General features: G+C 39.9%; 1 protein-coding gene across 1 annotated transcript; it reads right to left on the bottom strand.

Moving 5' to 3' along the window:
* Positions 1–4,755: 4,755 nt before the first annotated feature.
* Positions 4,756–5,961, bottom strand: LOC149172006 (uncharacterized). Its single transcript, XM_089426162.1, has one exon. It carries the CDS (start codon positions 5,959–5,961, stop codon positions 4,756–4,758), a length of 1,206 nt encoding a protein of 401 aa, XP_089282288.1.
* Positions 5,962–17,362: the final 11,401 nt, after the last annotated feature.

Genomic DNA, 17,362 nt, shown 5'->3' with positions numbered 1-17,362 from the left:
ATCATTAAATGATACGGTTTCTAGAATGGTGGTCAAAACATTATTCTCATAAAACTCCAGCATATGCACGCTTTTAACAGTCTCCCAAACCATTGAAAATTTTAACAATTAGGCTGTCGTTGAACCACGAAAACCCTAGAACCGACCATTCTCCACATATTTGACAAAACTACAGGGAAAAACTATCAGTCGAGAACTTTGAGTGCTGCTAAGCACAATTCGAGCATTATAGTCAGAGTCATGGTACTATGATGTTCACGGAAATGGTATGCTCAACCTACCAAACACATGACCTGATTACTGCAGTGAAAAACGCACAGTTGGTACTATGATGTTCACGTAAATAGTTTGCTCAGCCCACCAAACGCATGACCTGACAGCTGGAGTGTTCACTTAAATGGTTTGCTCAGCCCACCAAACGCATGATATAGCTGCAGTGAAAACATGGGTAGAATATAAGTACTTGGCAAATGGGAATGGGAATTAAATGAGTCTGGCTGTATATGTCTATCTTTAGATTTTAGCAGCTTAGTTTGATTGCTGTAGTGAAAATATGGGTTAAAAATAAGTAGTTTATATATGATAATTAAATAAGCCTACTTATATATATCCACACTTAAATTTTAAGAAATTAATTATCAAAAATAAATATATACAACTCAACTCATTTAATACGTTTAGGAAAAATATGGCATGATAAACACAGCTGCTCTCAATGAACAGTGATAAAGCGTTAGGCATTGGACATCCGGTTACAATATGACCGCTTTATTTAAGTCTTCGAATTTTTGGTGTGTTCGGGTTTGTTTTTTTAAACTATTTTTTGTCTAAAATATTTTTAATTAATTTCTGTTTAAAATTGGTTGGTACAGCACAGTTTAGCTAGCTTCTTGTTTTTTTGGTTTTTTTTTTTTTAAATGGAATTTAAATTATATAATTCTGGAATTGAATGTAGTTATTTCATATTTTAAATAAAATTCAAAATTATAATTTCACTTAAAATTATATATAAATATTAAATATATACCACCTTAATAAGTAAAAAAAAAAATTATATATAAATATTAAATATATACCACCCTAATAAGTAAAAAAAATATTAATTATACACAATCGTAATATAAAATTCATAGTATCGAATTCATTTATTGAAAATTTAAAATTAAATTAAAAATTATATACATAATAAATAATAATAAAATATTAAATTATATATTAATTATAAGGTATTTATTCACACAACTAACCTTTTCTATCATATTTAAAAGTTATAAGAATTCCATGTTAAAAATGATAAATTATTTATATATATATATATATATATATATATATATATATATATAAAATAAGATTTTTATTTTTTAAACTTAAAGAAAATGTTAAATAAATTATTTTATTAAAACTTTTAAACATATTTTTTTTTTTTTCCAAAGGAAAAAAACGAAACTTTTTATTAAGTTTATAAAAAGTTTACATTGCATATGCTAGAGCATCATTGTTCACTCTGATTCCTGTCAAGTATGGTTTACAAAAAAATTTGCCTTCTGCCTGAAATCTGTTCCTTTTAAGGGCTGTAGCTATCGCTGATTGAGCAGTCCTGTGTTCTTTTGTGCCCGAATAAAAACATGCACAAAGGACTATGAAACTGTCATGCTGTAGAAAACTGACAAAAACCGGGTCTCCTCATGATTGAGGAAAACAACCCATCGCTGAAAAAGTTTTAGAAAGGCCACATTGTCGTTTCAGTTTGTTTTGAGATTTTATATATACACAGAAGTATTGATAAAACGAGAAACAACAAAAAAAATCCCTGCCAGAGATCTCAGGGCGGATGAAAGTATGGAGGCTGGTCTGATCTTCTGATTTGGCCTTGTTCGTCTTCTTCTATTTGCCAGCTGCCCAGATCCTGTTGAAGACCATCTTTAGATAGCTTATCCGCCAAGTCATTTCTTTCCCTGTAAATGTGACATATGGAAAAACTATTAAACATTGTTTTCAGTCTTTGAACCTCTCCCAGAATTTGTTTTAAAAATTGATTACTGCATGTACGTTGACCGGTTACCCATCTGATCACATTTTGGGAATCCCCAAAAATTTGAATAGAGAGGGTGTGCCTTTGGATGAGCCAGCATAAGAGAAGTTTGAGAGCAAGTAATTCAGCATAGTTATTTGAGCCAGATCCAAGCCCCACGGAAGCTTTTAGGGAGTGTGAAGGGGATTCGTGGATGACGAGACCTGCACCTGCTTTGTTGTTTTGGGATGCACCATCGAAGAAAGCCCAAGGGATTCCTTCTGCAATCTGAAATTCAGGAACAATTCTTTGGGAGGAGGATTCCTTAGGTTCCAGAATACTAGAGAAGATGGCAACGCCCTGAGCTGCTATGATTGCTACCGGGGTCTCTTTGTCCTGAAAGATACTCTTGTTTCTAGCTATCCATATCCCCCAGCTGATGATAAGGGGAAGATTGCGAAGGTTTCCATCCGGATGCTCATTCCACCACTTCTGCCAGGCTTCTTGGATATTGTCGCCTTCCCAGACAAGCTGTTTGTTCAAAAGTATTCCAGTCTCACCCCATATCTTTAGAGATTCCGGGCATTTTAGGAAAAGGTGGTTTATAGATTCTGCTTCTGCTTTGCATAAGGTGCATCTCCCAGGCCCTTGCATGAATCTGTTCTGCAATATATCCCAGGTTGGGATTTTGCTCCTTAGAATACACCAGAAAAAGATTTTAGATTTTGGAGGGCTCTTTAGTTTCCAGAGCAGTTTTGACCACCACTCCGGATCTCCCCACCCTTTCCTTGTCATAAGAAAAGAATATCCATTCTTAGGGGCATATGACCCGGAGTCTGCATGCGCCCAGATTAACTCATCTTGCCTGTCGGACAGCCTTACATTGGACCTGAAGAGTTCCTGGGTGAAAGTATTCCAATCGTTCCACCATCTCTGTTCCAGATCCAACTCTTCTCCATTCTTCCAGGCTTGCCCCCAAATGGATGAGAGACCTGGCTTCTCCACTTGGCTGAGGAAGCGGAGGCCTTTCCTTTCCAACTGCTGGATCAGTTCAGGGGGAAGGGCATAGTTGCCATTGCAGCCTACCCAAGGATCCTTCCCAATCTTTACCTTTTCACCATTCCCTATCTTCCATGCTAGACCTTGCTCTATCACCTTAAAAGATTCCAAGGTGGCTTTCCAGATAGCAGAAGCATTCTTTTGTAACTTGATTGGGTTCCTGGTCCAATCTTCCAGGGGGTTTGGATCAATGTATTTTCTTTTTACCATTCTTGTCCAAAGGTTTTCCATTTTTATGAGGCGCCATCCTGATTTGGCAGCCAAAGAAAGTCTTAAATCTGGGAGACTTTTGATCCCCCAACCACCCCATTCCTTTGGTCTCGCCACTTTCTCCCATGCTACCCAAGGGAGAGTTGAAGATTCTTTGTTTCCGGCCCACAGGAATCTGCTGCATATTCTCCTGATTTTCTCCAGGACTCCTTTAGGGACCCAAGTAAGCGCTGCCCAGTAGACAGGGATGGCAAGGAGCACGGATTTTATTAGGGTCAGGCGCCCTGCTCTGGAGAGCCATTTGAAACTCCAATGACTAATTCTTGCCTCAATCTTTGCGATTAGCCAAGACCAATCCTCCTTCCTATAGTCATTTGGCTTCAACCAGAAACCCAGATACTTGAAAGGGGAGCCCATGCTGCACATTTCATATGGAAAATATGAACTGAACTGTTCCTTATCAAGTCTGTTAAGGCCCTCTTCAATGATTTGAGATTTCCTGGGGTTGATCTGCATTCCGGTGGCTTTTAAAAAAAGCTCAAAAATCATTTTTAACTCCTTGAGTTCATTAAGGGAGCCATTAGTAAAAATCAGAATATCATCTACAAAAAGTAGATGAGTTATGAACAAGTTTACTGCTGCCTCAATACCATTTATCTTACCTTCCCTTCTGCTTTTATGAATCAGCTGACTGAGCCCTTCAGCCACTAGGAGAAAAAGCAAAGGTGACAGTGGGCATCCTTGCCTCAGCCCTCTCTGTCCTTTGAAGAAAGAGGTAGCAGCTCCATTGATAAGGATAGCATAGCTGACATTTGTTATACACCCCATGATCCATCTGATGAAATCCACTTTGAATCCGAGGTGCGTTAATAGCATGCGAATGTATGTCCAGTTTATCCTATCATATGCTTTTGAGAGGTCAACTTTAATCACCCCTCCCTTCTTGTTTTTCAACTTTACACTGTGAAGGACCTCCTGAGCCACACCTATTGCCTCATGAATTTTTCTTCCATTCAAGAACCTGAATTGCTCAGGAGATATATGCCTTGATAAGATTGGTTTGATCCTGAGAGCTATAACCTTTGCAATTATCTTGTAGATGCTGTTGCATAAGGAGATGGGTCTGAAATCCTCAAAAGATTCAGGAGCTTCCTTTTTAGGAATGAGGGCGATAAAGGTTGCATTGAGAGAACTGTAGACTTCTCCCTTCAGTCTTCACTCCTCCACCACATCTGTGATTTCTGCTCCTATCTGCTCAAAAAAGTGTAAGAATAGCTCTATTGACCAACCATCCGGGCCAAGACTTTTCTCTTTTGCCATAGACTTTATTACACTTTCCACCTCCTCCTTGGTGACTGGGTCCATTAAATGGTTCGCTTCTTCCTCCTCCACATATCTATGGAAACACTGAGCAGTTTGGATGACTTCCGCTATGGTAATCTCACCAGGATCTTTGGAAAGAGATTGGAAATGATTCACCCCAAGGGATGAGAGGGCCTCGAAGGTCTTAGCTTCCCTTCCATCTTCCGATTTAAGACTCCATATAGTATTGGTGCTCTTCCTCTGGCATAATTGTGAAAAAAACTGGTGTTTTCATCCCCTGCTTTGAGCCATATAGCCCTGCTCTTGAGCCTCCATTCTTCCTCCTTTGCCAGCAAGATTTGATTCTTGAGCTTCTCCAGGCCAACAATTTTCTCCTTTGATTCTTGAGATACATAGCTGTCCGCCTCTATGCTTTCAAGCCTTTGGAGTTCCTCATTTATCCTGGTTAGGTCCTCGATCTGTTTCAGATGCCTCTCCTTTGCCCAAGAGATTGTTGCCTTTTTCAATCTTTTAAGGTTTTCCATAAATAAGAACCCTTTGTTCTCCTGGGAATCTATGGCAGGGTGAATCCAGATTTCATTAAACAGCTTGTTGTAGGATTCCTCTTGGAGCCAAGAGGCATTGAATTTGAAGGGAGCAGGGGGTTTTGATGGGCCCTTGGAGAGCTCAATATAGATCGGGAAATGATCCAAGGGCCCCCCTTCTTCTATCCATTGCCTGAATAAAGGAATTGCAGCAGCCAGATCCTCATTGATTAAAAAACGGTCTAGTCGTTTTGCCACCCTTGCTTCTCCAATTCTTTTATTCCTCCAAGTAGGTTTTAGCTTGATGATGTTTGCTTCAATTAGATTGTTTGAGGCTAAGAGGTTCCTGAAGAAATCAGATTGTGGATCCTCTCTTGCGTTTGGGCCCCAGGTCTCTGCTCTGCCCAAAGAGAAATTCAGGTCTCCTCCCATCACCACGAATTTATTCTTCACGAGTGAGCTCTCCATCAATCCATTCCAGAAGGGAATCCTTCCTTGGCATGGCCCATATATATTAATTATGGTAAAAGGAAAATCAAAGTCCAGAGATTGACACTCAATCCCCAACACCTGTTTCAATCCCCATTGATTCAGGATCTTGATTCTTCCTTCCCTGGTCCCCATTGCCATGCCACCAGAGTGACCATCGGCATCCAGAGCTATGAAATCCCAACCTGGGAGAAGACCTTTGATCATTGAAACTACCTCCTCCCCTTTTCCCAGGGTCTCCTGAAGAAGAATTACATCCGCGTTGGAGTTCAATACTAACTCCCTCAGAGCCAGTTTTTTGGGTTTACTGGCTAAATCCCTGCAGTTCCATGAGGAGATGATCATTTTAAAACAGTGTCGGGGCTTTGCACTGCTCTAAGTGCCCCTGTGATGGAAAGCTGCTTCCTATCTGCCACATCATAAATAGCCTGAGCTTTGGCCGCTGAGAGTTTTGACTTCCTACCCCTTTTTTTCCCAGGCTGGGACTGCGAAGGGGATGGATCAATGCCCCCCACAGCAGGATAGGAACCAGGTTTTGAAACCAGAGAGCGAAGGTTGTACGGGCAATGGGGAGGCTGGGCTTGGGGGGAAGGATCATGGAAGCACCCCTCACTATTCAAATCCAGGAAAGGAATAACAGCCGATAAATTTTCAATGCAGGTTTCAATACAATTTCCCAACATGCCATCAATCAAGTTTGAATTTTTAACTAAGATTTCGGGAAGAGAAAGTTTATTGGGTAGATCCGCAACAATATGATTATCCAAACATTCGCCTTTTGATTCAATAAGAGTAGAAGGAGATGGATTCAAAAGCATACCCTTCTGATCCTCGACAGAGCTCGGAGATGTGCTTAACGGCTCCTCGACCACGGGCTTTGATGCGTCCTCTGGTAGCGCTCCATCTTTTGACATATCCTTCGATGGGTCCTGAATGTCAGCATCCAGAGCATGATTCCCCTGATGTAGATCTATGTCCATTAATTCCTCCTCCTGAGTAACAGCGGCCTCTTTGTTGATTTGATGCTGAGATCGCAGATAAGTCGTTTCCATCCTCTCCCACGTTCGCTGAAACCTCCGCCGCCTTCTTCCCAGTGCGCATTCCTTCGCCAGATGCCCATATTCGTGGCATCGGTGGCAACGGAACGACAAATACTCATAGTCCAAAATTTGTTCGAAAACATAGTCCTTATACTGAAGAATGATTTTCTCTGGCAGACCTCCACTAGGGTTTAGGCTTACCAGGATCCGCGCCATGGTTCTATTGTTTGTTTCCAGAAAAGACATGTCCGTCTCTAAGTAAGTCCCCAATCTGTTCCCGAGCGCCTTAAACACTGATTCGACCCAGAGGAAGGATGGTAGGCCTGGAGGCCTTACCCAAACCGGAAAAACATCCACTTTTTCATGTGCTGGATCGAACATAGGGCTCCAATTTTTGAACAGCACTGGAATGTGCCCAAGAGACCAGTTCCTCTGCAAAACCCAATCTGCCGCCTCTTTGGATTCGAACCGGACCGAGAACCAACCTTTTGGGAGAGACAGTACCAAAAAATCACTGATTAGATCCGATTGCCAGTTCCACTTCCCCTAGGATTTGATGAATTCTGAAGAAAAAATCTTCCCTCTTACTCTACCGACTAGAGTGCATTCAGCGACCACCAATACTTCTTCAATTTTAACATCCATCCCCAAGACCAGGTTTCCTTCAACCCCTTGAGATTTAATCAATCTCTGTTTTTTTCTTTGCCCCTCTGAGATTTTTGTAACTCTGGGTATGTCTCCTAGACCTTCGTTCTCCTGCTGTTCATGAAACGCATAGGGCCCGGGGGATTGGGGAGTAGGACTGGCCTCCAAACGATGCTCCTTTGACGGATTTAGAAGTAAATTTAGGGAATCAAGACGGGTCTGGTTTATTACCTGGGGCCCCTGAAATGGCCGCCTATCATCCCCCTTTTGCTCCTGGGGTTCTTCAGGATGCGGATCCAGCCCTCCTCGCTCTTTTGCACTATATCTGCCTGCAGCAATTGAAGCCCTTGTGACGGGGGTCGAACTTCTTGCAATCCCAACCGAGCTGTGCCCTAGCTTCGATCCTAGGGTGACAATGTCTTCCAATCCGGCAGAGAGGACGGGTTCTACAAACCCTAGAAGCCCTTTACTTCTGCCAGAAGGATGGATCGGGATCTGCGGGCTCTTCTTGCTCGAGGGTTGGTTCGAAAGTTTAACCTTACCTCCCTGGAAACCCTTTACCGTTTCACATTGATCCTTAGGCGGTGAGATGGGTGAAAAGTGTTGTTTCTCCGACTCCGAACAGAACGGACGTGTGTTTAGGGTTTCCACCGTCCCGAAGTAGTGTTCTACATTCTGGGGAGTTGGGTCTTTCCCCCAGACAGAAAGAATATCTTCCATCGACGGGTCAAGATCGATACCCTCCTCCGCGATAACCATGGCCACTAGCTGGAGAAATAGTCGTTGTCGAGATGTCGGGAGGTGATAATCACAGACCGTAAAAAAAACTGTTCTGGTTTCTCCCTGCAGTAAATACCTTCCCCTACCGAAACTTCCAGGTGTCTGTCCTTGCTGAGAAAACAAACACCTGTCGTTCAACCCTTGCTGCTACCTGGACGGGGGCTACTATCAAAGATCTACTCCCCGGGCATCTTTGCTGGGCCCTAACCTCAACCCTACGGCCTAGATCTGGCACTACACCAGCTGCCAAGGTCTCCCTGTCACCGCGCTCCATCCTTCGTGCTCCCTGTCACCGCGCTCCATCTTCACAAGAATTCCCAACTCTCGAAAATTTGAGCCCTTTTGATTTAGAGTTGTTTCCAACCCACTTTTAAACATTTTATAAATTAACATCTATATATATATATATATAATTTTCTAATCTTTAAATTGATTAACTCACACAATGGTGGTGATGGTGCACTTTGCTAGGGTTTTTTTTTGGTGATTTTCGTTGGAGCATAAAAAGTTATTGTGAAATTGGGACTTTAGAGAATGATGTAGGGGTGAATTTCTTTTCTCTTTCCTTTGGTAAGTCTAGTGATTGTTTTTCTTTGTGTATGTGATTGGGTGGAGCTACAACAATGTGTCTATTCCATCCCTCCTTCATTCTAGATGAGAGAGGTGGAGGCAAACACAAGATTGTATCCATAAGGGTCGATAGATTTCACTTTTTTTATATGTACACATGAATGTGGGTCGCTCACGAATGCCATAGGAGCCATAGGAGATATGATAGGAATGGGCTTACTTAAACGAGTTAGATGGAGAAGTTTTTCTCATAATGTTGAAGATCTAGTACAAAAACCCACGAGTTAGTTAGGTATGGACTGGTTAGTGCTTGGTGCAAATTAGCATTGTCAGGAACAATATGGGATTTTGCGAGTATGCAAAATGAAAACCCTATTTGGATGGAATGTGATCCCATGGTTAAGGGCCTCCATGTTCATTCTATCTAGTCAGATTTGGGTTTGTCTTTGTGTTCTAGCAAACAACAACACCCATTAATTTTTAAATTGTAATAATAATGGGGACCCTTTTATTTTTTCTAAGCTTATAATTTTCCCTTTAAAAAACACATTTTTCTTTAATTATGCATTTAAAAATAATAAACTATGCCTTTTAAAAAACCATTGCAGTGTCAACCAATATTCTTAAACACTTTGGAAAGTGCACTTCTGATTTGGTGCTTAATTACTAGGCAAGTTGGTACCTAGAACCCCGGCAACTCGTAACTCTTTAAAGTTTAATTCCAAAAGATTACGGGCACGCGGGTCTCTTGCATCCACGTCATCACAATTATTGGATAGCATGTAGATAAGGTTTGGCTGTCACTCCCACTCATATAATATTATAGGATTTATTTGTGAGTATGAGGCCCCAATTCCGCTTATATAATACAACTACCTATTTTATTAGTAGTAGGCCCACTCTGCTCATTTTTACTACTACCCATATTTACTTTGCTTTTCTAAATTTTTCTGCTCTTTTCATAGGGGAGCTCTGATGCTTGCTACCTAGATGAAATGAAGAAGGAAAAATCTAAAAGGAATGATCTTGCACCGCAACCTACCGGCCCAAACAAGGAGAATATAGATGATAAGCTTCTTGGTTCAGGCTTTTTCTCAGACATAGTTTGTACACGAGATTCAAGGAGTACTTTGTGGGAGAATATTTATAATTTTTTCTAAGATGGAGGGCCACAAGTTACAATGAGGATTGTGATAGTGGATGGCAAAGTACCTTCGTCAGAGGCAACCCTTCAAGAAGTAGTGAACTCCTTCTTGAAAAGAATTATAGTGAGGCCTAGATTAATGCCATATATCGATATGATTAGATGGGTAGTAGAGAAGGTCTACATTTCAAAGAAAAAATTTCACATCTGGGCATAGTGATTGTCTCATTCATGTTGAAATATATTCAAACGATGTACCGTTTGTCAAAACAACAATGCACTTTTGACAAAAAATATGTGCAAGATTGTGTCAATAAACATGGAGAAGCTATTGATTCCATAAAATATTGGAGGAAAGACCCAAATAAACATAAAGTAGAGGATAGTAAGTATTATATAGCCTCACTTGCTACTCATTTATGTCAAATTGCCACGAGTTGTGAAAATTATATGCTTATCCAACATTTTTGAGTTTCTATATTGTTGGGTTTCCCTAATTGATGGGTCATTTGAGGGCGATAACTTTGATTGGGCCACCCTATTTTCCAATTACCTAGCTAAGAACATTCTAGTTTTCTACACCTCTCAAAGTGTTTATGATCCAGGTGGATGTTGGTGGCCACCCACCTATCCCACTTGGACCCCACAACTGTCTCTTTCAGCTTTTCAGTTTCCGTAATTGTAGCACAATTTACTAATTTTAGCGATTTTTCGGGTCGTGAACTTACGGAGCCGATTTGAGGCCCTAAACGACATTTTTTGGGAAATCTGGGAACAACATGGGTCCATGGGCCGATGATGTTCTCCCTAAAGTTGTAGTGCTTGGATATATCTTTCTAATGAGCTATTGTGCATGTCAAACAAACATTGTATGCCAAAGTTACGACCTCGGGAAGTTGATGTACAAATTTACCCAAACAAGGTCCACAGTTTGGCCTTTCATATTCTAGGGTTAGGTTTTGTATGTTTGGGGTTTTCCATTGTTTTCAAACAATAAATAGGAATTCGAGCCTCATTGTAACACAGTTTAGAGGCATGTCGCTGCCACATCTCTTCTCAGAGATAAGCTACCATCGCCCTAGCTGGTTTATCTCCATTTCTATTTCTAAGCATATTTCAGTATTTTATAGTAATGAAATGAAGTATTATTTCTACTGCATCTCTGTATTTATGGTTATCTATGTAATTTGTTGCATTCCTGCTTAAATCCGGATCAGTGGTATCAAAGCGATCTGCTTTTTCTTTGTTTTTCTTTGCATGTCCCCAACGAGGTTGGGATATAAGGAGTTAGGGCTTGAACTAGTCGAACCTTTGCAAGACCAGCCTCACAAATCTCGATGGCCTCCCATGGCGGATGAAAATAAAGACGATGGGGTAGGAGACCCTATCAAAATATTGCTCTAGGAACCCCTCGAGTGACAAAGGAACGCGATGATGGACAACTTTGCCCAGATCCTTCATCGTCTACCCAGGGGCGACTCATCGGCTTCCAACAACTACTCTGGAAACAACACACCATTTAAGGTACAAGTTAATTTTAAAATCCCCATATTCGAGGGTAAGATAGACACAGCTGCCATCGATAAATGGTTAAATATGCTAGAGGGTTATTTTTCTGCTCATTATTTTTCCAGTTAGGAAACGATTATTTTCGCTCTTCTCAAAGAAACCCCCATGTCAAGGACTGGTGGGAAATCTACTGCGAGGAGAAGGATGAAAGTACAGGCTCACTATTTTCCGCCGTACCCACTTGGGATTCATTCCGGGATGCCATCAAGGAGGAGTACTACCGTGTCAAAAGATATGAGGAAAAAGACATGAAATGGGCCATGCTGCAGCAGGGAAGGGGCCAAGATGTGCCAAAGTTCACCAACATTTTCATACCCTGTGCACATAATTAGGTATCAAGAATTCTAAGCTGCATTTGGTACTCAAATACTGTGGTTTCCTACACAGATACATCCAGGAAGAGATGGAGTTCCTAAACATCTGATTGCTTGGCATGACATACCGATATGCTGTCAAAATCGAGAAGAAATTTAAACAAAAGAAGCGATACTTTGGATCTGCGAATCCGAAAACCAAAGGACAAAGCCAAGGCAGGGTGACCCAAGACAACCCGTCAAAGCCACAAGAAAAGAAAAACACAACGATGTTGAAGAAGGACAAATGAAAGTAGTGTGATTTCCACAAGAGCACCACTCACAACACAAGTGAGTGTCAGGCGAGGCAATCGTTGGTAGTCGAGTTGAAGGCTTCAAAATTAGATGCATGTTTTGACCCTGAGTCAGAACTCGACAAGGGGAATGGAAAAGGAAAGCATATCATTGATGCAGTGCCTAGCGCCATTCTTGCCACTACCAAGATCCAGAAGAATGAGCCCAAAGATCCAAAGGAGGGGGAGCAACTTTTCCACTCACAAATGTGGGTGAAGGGTTCACCACTGCAATTCATTGTTGACAGTGGGAGCCAAAAGAACCTCATTTCAGCAGAGGTCATGAAGCGGTTGGGCCTACGAACTACACCACACCTGCAGCTATAAAATATCGGGTGGCTTCACCAAGGACGAGATCTCTAAGTTTGCTAGCAATGTCGCCTCCCCTACAACATCAAGCCCTTCACAGACAAGGTATTGTGTGATGTTGCACCTCTGGATGTTTGTGATGTACTATTAGGCCAACCATACTTATGGAGGTGAGATGTTGTGTATGGATGAAGGCCTCGCACTGTCATTATCAGTTTGGGTAATTCATTATACAGGATACCAGGGGTAGCCCCACCTACTGCCACCTCTTTGATCTCTACTAAGAAATGCAGGGAGATCATCTCCTAGACTAGGAAATTCATTTTCTGTCTAGTTCGCTCTTAAAATAAGGGGAAGATCGTAGCCACATAAAAACCCCACGAGGGGTTCCTCCATGCAGTAGCAACAACAAAGGGATACAGTCATGACAGAACACATGAACAACTTCTCCTCACCCACAAGGGTAACGCACAAGCTTCACGTGGGCAACAAAGTTTGGTGACATATGCAAAAATAATGCCTTACAAGAGCCCATCAGAAGCTCAGACCACTCTGACATGGTCCTTACACTAGTACCAAGGTTGTGGGAAACAATTCTTTGGAGAACAATATTCCTCCATTCCTTCACTTGTATCGAGTGTTCAATGTCGACCACCCCCTACCATGCTTCCCACTATTACTGGACACATCAGAGATTACAGAACAACTCACCAGGGACCAAGTTCAACAGATGGAGGAACTCAACACAATGGGGACCATTACTTCCTAAGGGGGGAGGAATGATCCAGGTGGATGTTGGTGGCCACCCATCTATCCCACTTGGACCCCCACAACTGTCTCTTTAATCTTTTTAGTTTCCGTAATTGTAGCACAATTTACTATTTTTAGCGATTTTTGGGGTTCTGAGCTTCAGTAGCCGTTTTGAGGCCCTAAATGATGTTTTTTGGGAAATCTGGGCGCAACATGGGTCCATAGACCGATGTTTCTCTTCCCAATGTTGTAGTGCTCGGATAGATATTTCTAATGAGCTATTGTACGTGTCAAAGGAAGATCGTATGCCAAAGTTATGACCCTGGGAAGTTGATGTACCAATTTACCCAAACGGGGCCCACAATTTGGCATTTCATCTTCTAGGGTTACGTTTTGGATGTTTAGGGTTTTCCATTGTTTCTCAACAATAAATAGGCCTTCGACCCTCATTGTAACATATTTCAGAGGCATGTAGCCACCACATATCGTTTCAGAGATAAGCTACCATCGCCCTAGCTGGTTTATCTCCATTTCTGTTTGTAAGCATATTTCAGTATTTTACAGTAATGAAATGAAGTATTATTTCCCCTTCGTCTCTGTATTTATGGTTATCTCTATAATTTGTTGTGTTCCTGCTTAAATCCAAATCAGTTTAGGAAAACATTATTCAACCATTTTACATGTTTACATATATTATGGACTTCCTTTGTTATTCCTTGGCTTTCCCAGACATAGGATGGAAATGGACCCCTTTTTATCCTCTCCTAATTGATATTTAAAATAATGTGCTTTGACAATCCAATTATTTTGACCATTTTCATGAAATCTTCCACCGAGTCATCATTCCTATTTATGAAATAGTATTTGAAGCCAAGCCTTCGAGAGTGTCCCCAAAAGCCATGGACAACCTTCAAAAAATTGGGAAATGGTTCGGTGAGGAATTGTTTACGTATATAAGAGTTTGGGGAAGTTATGCAACAACTCATGCTCTGTCTCTCTACATTCCTCATAAATTGTTATGCAATGAAGTGGCTTACTAGAGGGTAGCCCATGGAATAACTAAAGCACTCAAAGACTTCAATAAAAGGGTTTGGATCTAGTTTCCTCTCCCTCTCGGAATTTATTCCTGGCTAATTACGGTCATGCAAAAAAAGAGGTGCAACATATAGAGGCCTTAAAATTGGTCATCGTCCCCATTAGGACATATAAAAATAATGGAGTAGCACGACACATTGCTTCAACCTTTGGTGTTTGAAAGTTTCGTAACAAAGAAAAATAGTTTGATGATTTGTTTGTTGAAGCCCCCTCATACAACACGATTTTAAACAATTTTACATGAAAAATTGTTAGTAAAAAACCAAGGTTGTCCCTTTTACCTATGAATTTAGTACAACGTCTTTTAGAAATATGTTCCTCCCTAAAGGACATAGTGGTTTCCACTCAATTACAACAAATGGGAATAACCTATTCTTGAATTCGTGAAGGAAAAGTTCATATAGAAGACTTGAAGTGGGAAAAGGTATGGTAAGAATTTAAAGAAATAATTAAACAATTCAAAAAAGGAGCACAAGAAATCATGGCCTATAAGAAGAGACTACTTCTCAATAGAAATATCCAACAGTAATCCCAACACTAAGAAAATGACTTGTCATGTCAAATGGCACCTGAGAAGACACCAATAGTTTCTCATCTTGAAGTAGAAATTATCGTTGCTCATCCTACATCTGAAATCTTCCTGGATATCAAGGAGATTCCTCCTATGGATAGTTTTTATAGCCTAATGCATAAAATTGTGGTGAAGAGGGGAAGACAAAAGAGAAAATTAGATTAGTCCTTAGCATTAGCCCTGAAAAATCTCCTTTAACTACTTATCTTGAAGTCCTTTGGAAAGGATCCTCTATTCCTACTATAGATGAGCTAGGTAAAATGACTTAATTTACATGTACCTATGCCTCTACAACTATAGACAAAGCAATAGAGGTACATGTATTGTTGAATGAGATGAATGAAAGGATAACCACCATGGAACAAAAATACTTAGAATAAAAGGAACAATTAAAAGCATAGTGGTAGATAGAGTTAAAACAAAAGGATATCACCTTGACAGAGTTGAAGAAATAGTTTAATGCACTGTAAATCATCATGATAAAGAGATAAAGCTAATGGATGGAAAACCCAAGGATTTACACCAAAAGTTAGAGATGATTCAGGTGAAAACCCCTCATTTAATCAAATTCAAACAAGATGCCTATTAGCTTAATGCTCAACTCCAAAAACAACATCAACTTGTCTGTGAGACATTGGGTTTGATTCAAACAAAGTACAAGATGGGAGATACATTGACTGAGGAGTTAGTTGATATTGAATCCTATTGTATGACACCAAATGAGATTTGAACAAACTACTAAAATGGCAGAATAGTATTGAGGGAAAGAAATTTGATTTTTCCAAAGTTAATGAAATGCAAAAATATATTATTTTCAAAAGCTACAAGCCAAAATTCGTTTGGTAAGGAAGTTGGTCAATGAATCACATGATTTTTCTAATTCTATAGTGGAATCCATTACATATTTGTTACTTGAATCAAATTTAATATCCATTCATCCAGAGGACTTGTTGTTAAATGTAGACAAATTAGAAAAGGATTGGTTTGAGGAACTGGCAGAGTTTGCTAAAAGAATTGACCAATTAACCAAGGTGAATGTTGAACTTAATTGGTAATTTTTTATCAAGCCCCATAGCCATTGTCTAGTCCTAAAGGAACTTACCAATACATCCATTCATGTTGGGTGTGTGTTATATTCTTTCCACGACTACCCGACGTCCGGTGGGGGGTCACAAGGAGGGCGTAATCCCCCCCTGTACATTGCGTTGGGTGCAGTAGGAGAGTTACATGGGGCAAAGATACCCCCTCTATCAGGGGGTATGCATGGGGGCGGTAGTCCCCTGCATAGGTTTGGGACAACGCCCCTAGAAATTTGTTTTGGAGACTATTTTAGGTGGGCGGACTTACCTATGGTTTTGTGCATGGATGTCACACATGGTTTTGGGCATGATGGTTTTATGTCCATGGCATTTTATAGATTCCGTCAAGGAAACTACAGTTATGTTCTAATCCAGGGTTAATGGATTGGGGTTTATGGATGCTTTGACATGTATATATATGTATTGTAACATTGAAAGGAATATAATGAAAAATCAATCTAGTAGTCTCAGTTTTGGGATCCAGGGGAAAATCTCTGTGTTTATTTGTTATATGTTTTATTGTTTTTCCATTATTTATTTTGTGTTTTTAGATTTTATATGCAGGGAATTTCTGTACGAGGTTAAAACCTACAATTCAAATTTTTCCACCTGTGAAGGCATCCATTTTGAGCTGTCAGGTGCACATCAAACCTAGATCTCCTCCAAAGTTGTCACCACTTCTAGAAATTCAAAACCAATGGGAAAATACTATTGGTTCGACTTCAAGTATTTGTTTCTTTTGTAACCATTTACTTTTATAATATTTGTTATGTTTTTAGTTGAGCGTTTGTAGGAGAATTTGTTTCACTTTCTTATTGTAAAGAAGGCTATAAATCCATCTCTCAAACTCATGCAAAGGGTTCTAATTTTGGAAGAAAAAGGAAAAATATGGTTGCACTTTTGTACTTGGGTTTTACTTAATAATATTTCTTAACCATTACAATTCTATACTTGAGTTTTACTTTATAATATCTCTTAACCATCACAATTCTACAATGAACAGATTGTCTACAGATCAGGTACTTTTATTTGTTTTGTTTGCTTTTTATTTTTAAAGGGAATTATTATAAGTCTTTATGCATTGTTCATATATATTCTTTTATTGATTTAAGCATAATCACTATTGATGTGTGGGATCATTTTATTATAAAATACAATGAAAAATTAAAGTGCTTTTCATATGTGTTGAGATTAATATTAATTTGATTGACTATTTAATCAAATTAATTCTTTAACCGATATTGCAAATGTTGGTTTCTAAGAATCCTTTTTTTCAGGAAATAACAATATTTTTTTATCACATATGATTCGAGATACCTGGGTAAATTAAGTAGATTAGATTATTTTTAGTTTATATCATTCATTCTATTAGTTTATCAGCAACCACTACCACCTTTTCCATTAAATCCATAATCCATTTTTATTGGTAACCAGACCCAAAATACCAGTCGGAGCCACCATTCGAAATGAAAAAGATTCTAATTTGGGGCTCTCACTGGGTATATTCCCAAATGTTGATGTAGTCAATTTTGGCCATCAACATTTTTC

Source organism: Pinus tabuliformis, chromosome 4_2 (assembly GCF_031772625.1).
Source record: "Pinus tabuliformis cultivar Carrire ecotype Pingquan chromosome 4_2, CPIR1, whole genome shotgun sequence".
Lineage (NCBI taxonomy): Eukaryota > Viridiplantae > Streptophyta > Pinopsida > Pinales > Pinaceae > Pinus > Pinus tabuliformis.
This window is presented reverse-complemented; position numbering and strand designations above follow the sequence as displayed.

Excerpts from the sequence above, each read along its gene's own strand:
- LOC149172006 (XM_089426162.1), bottom strand. The coding sequence starts at position 5,961 with ATGATCATCTCCTCATGGAACTGCAGGGATTTAGCCAGTAAACCCAAA.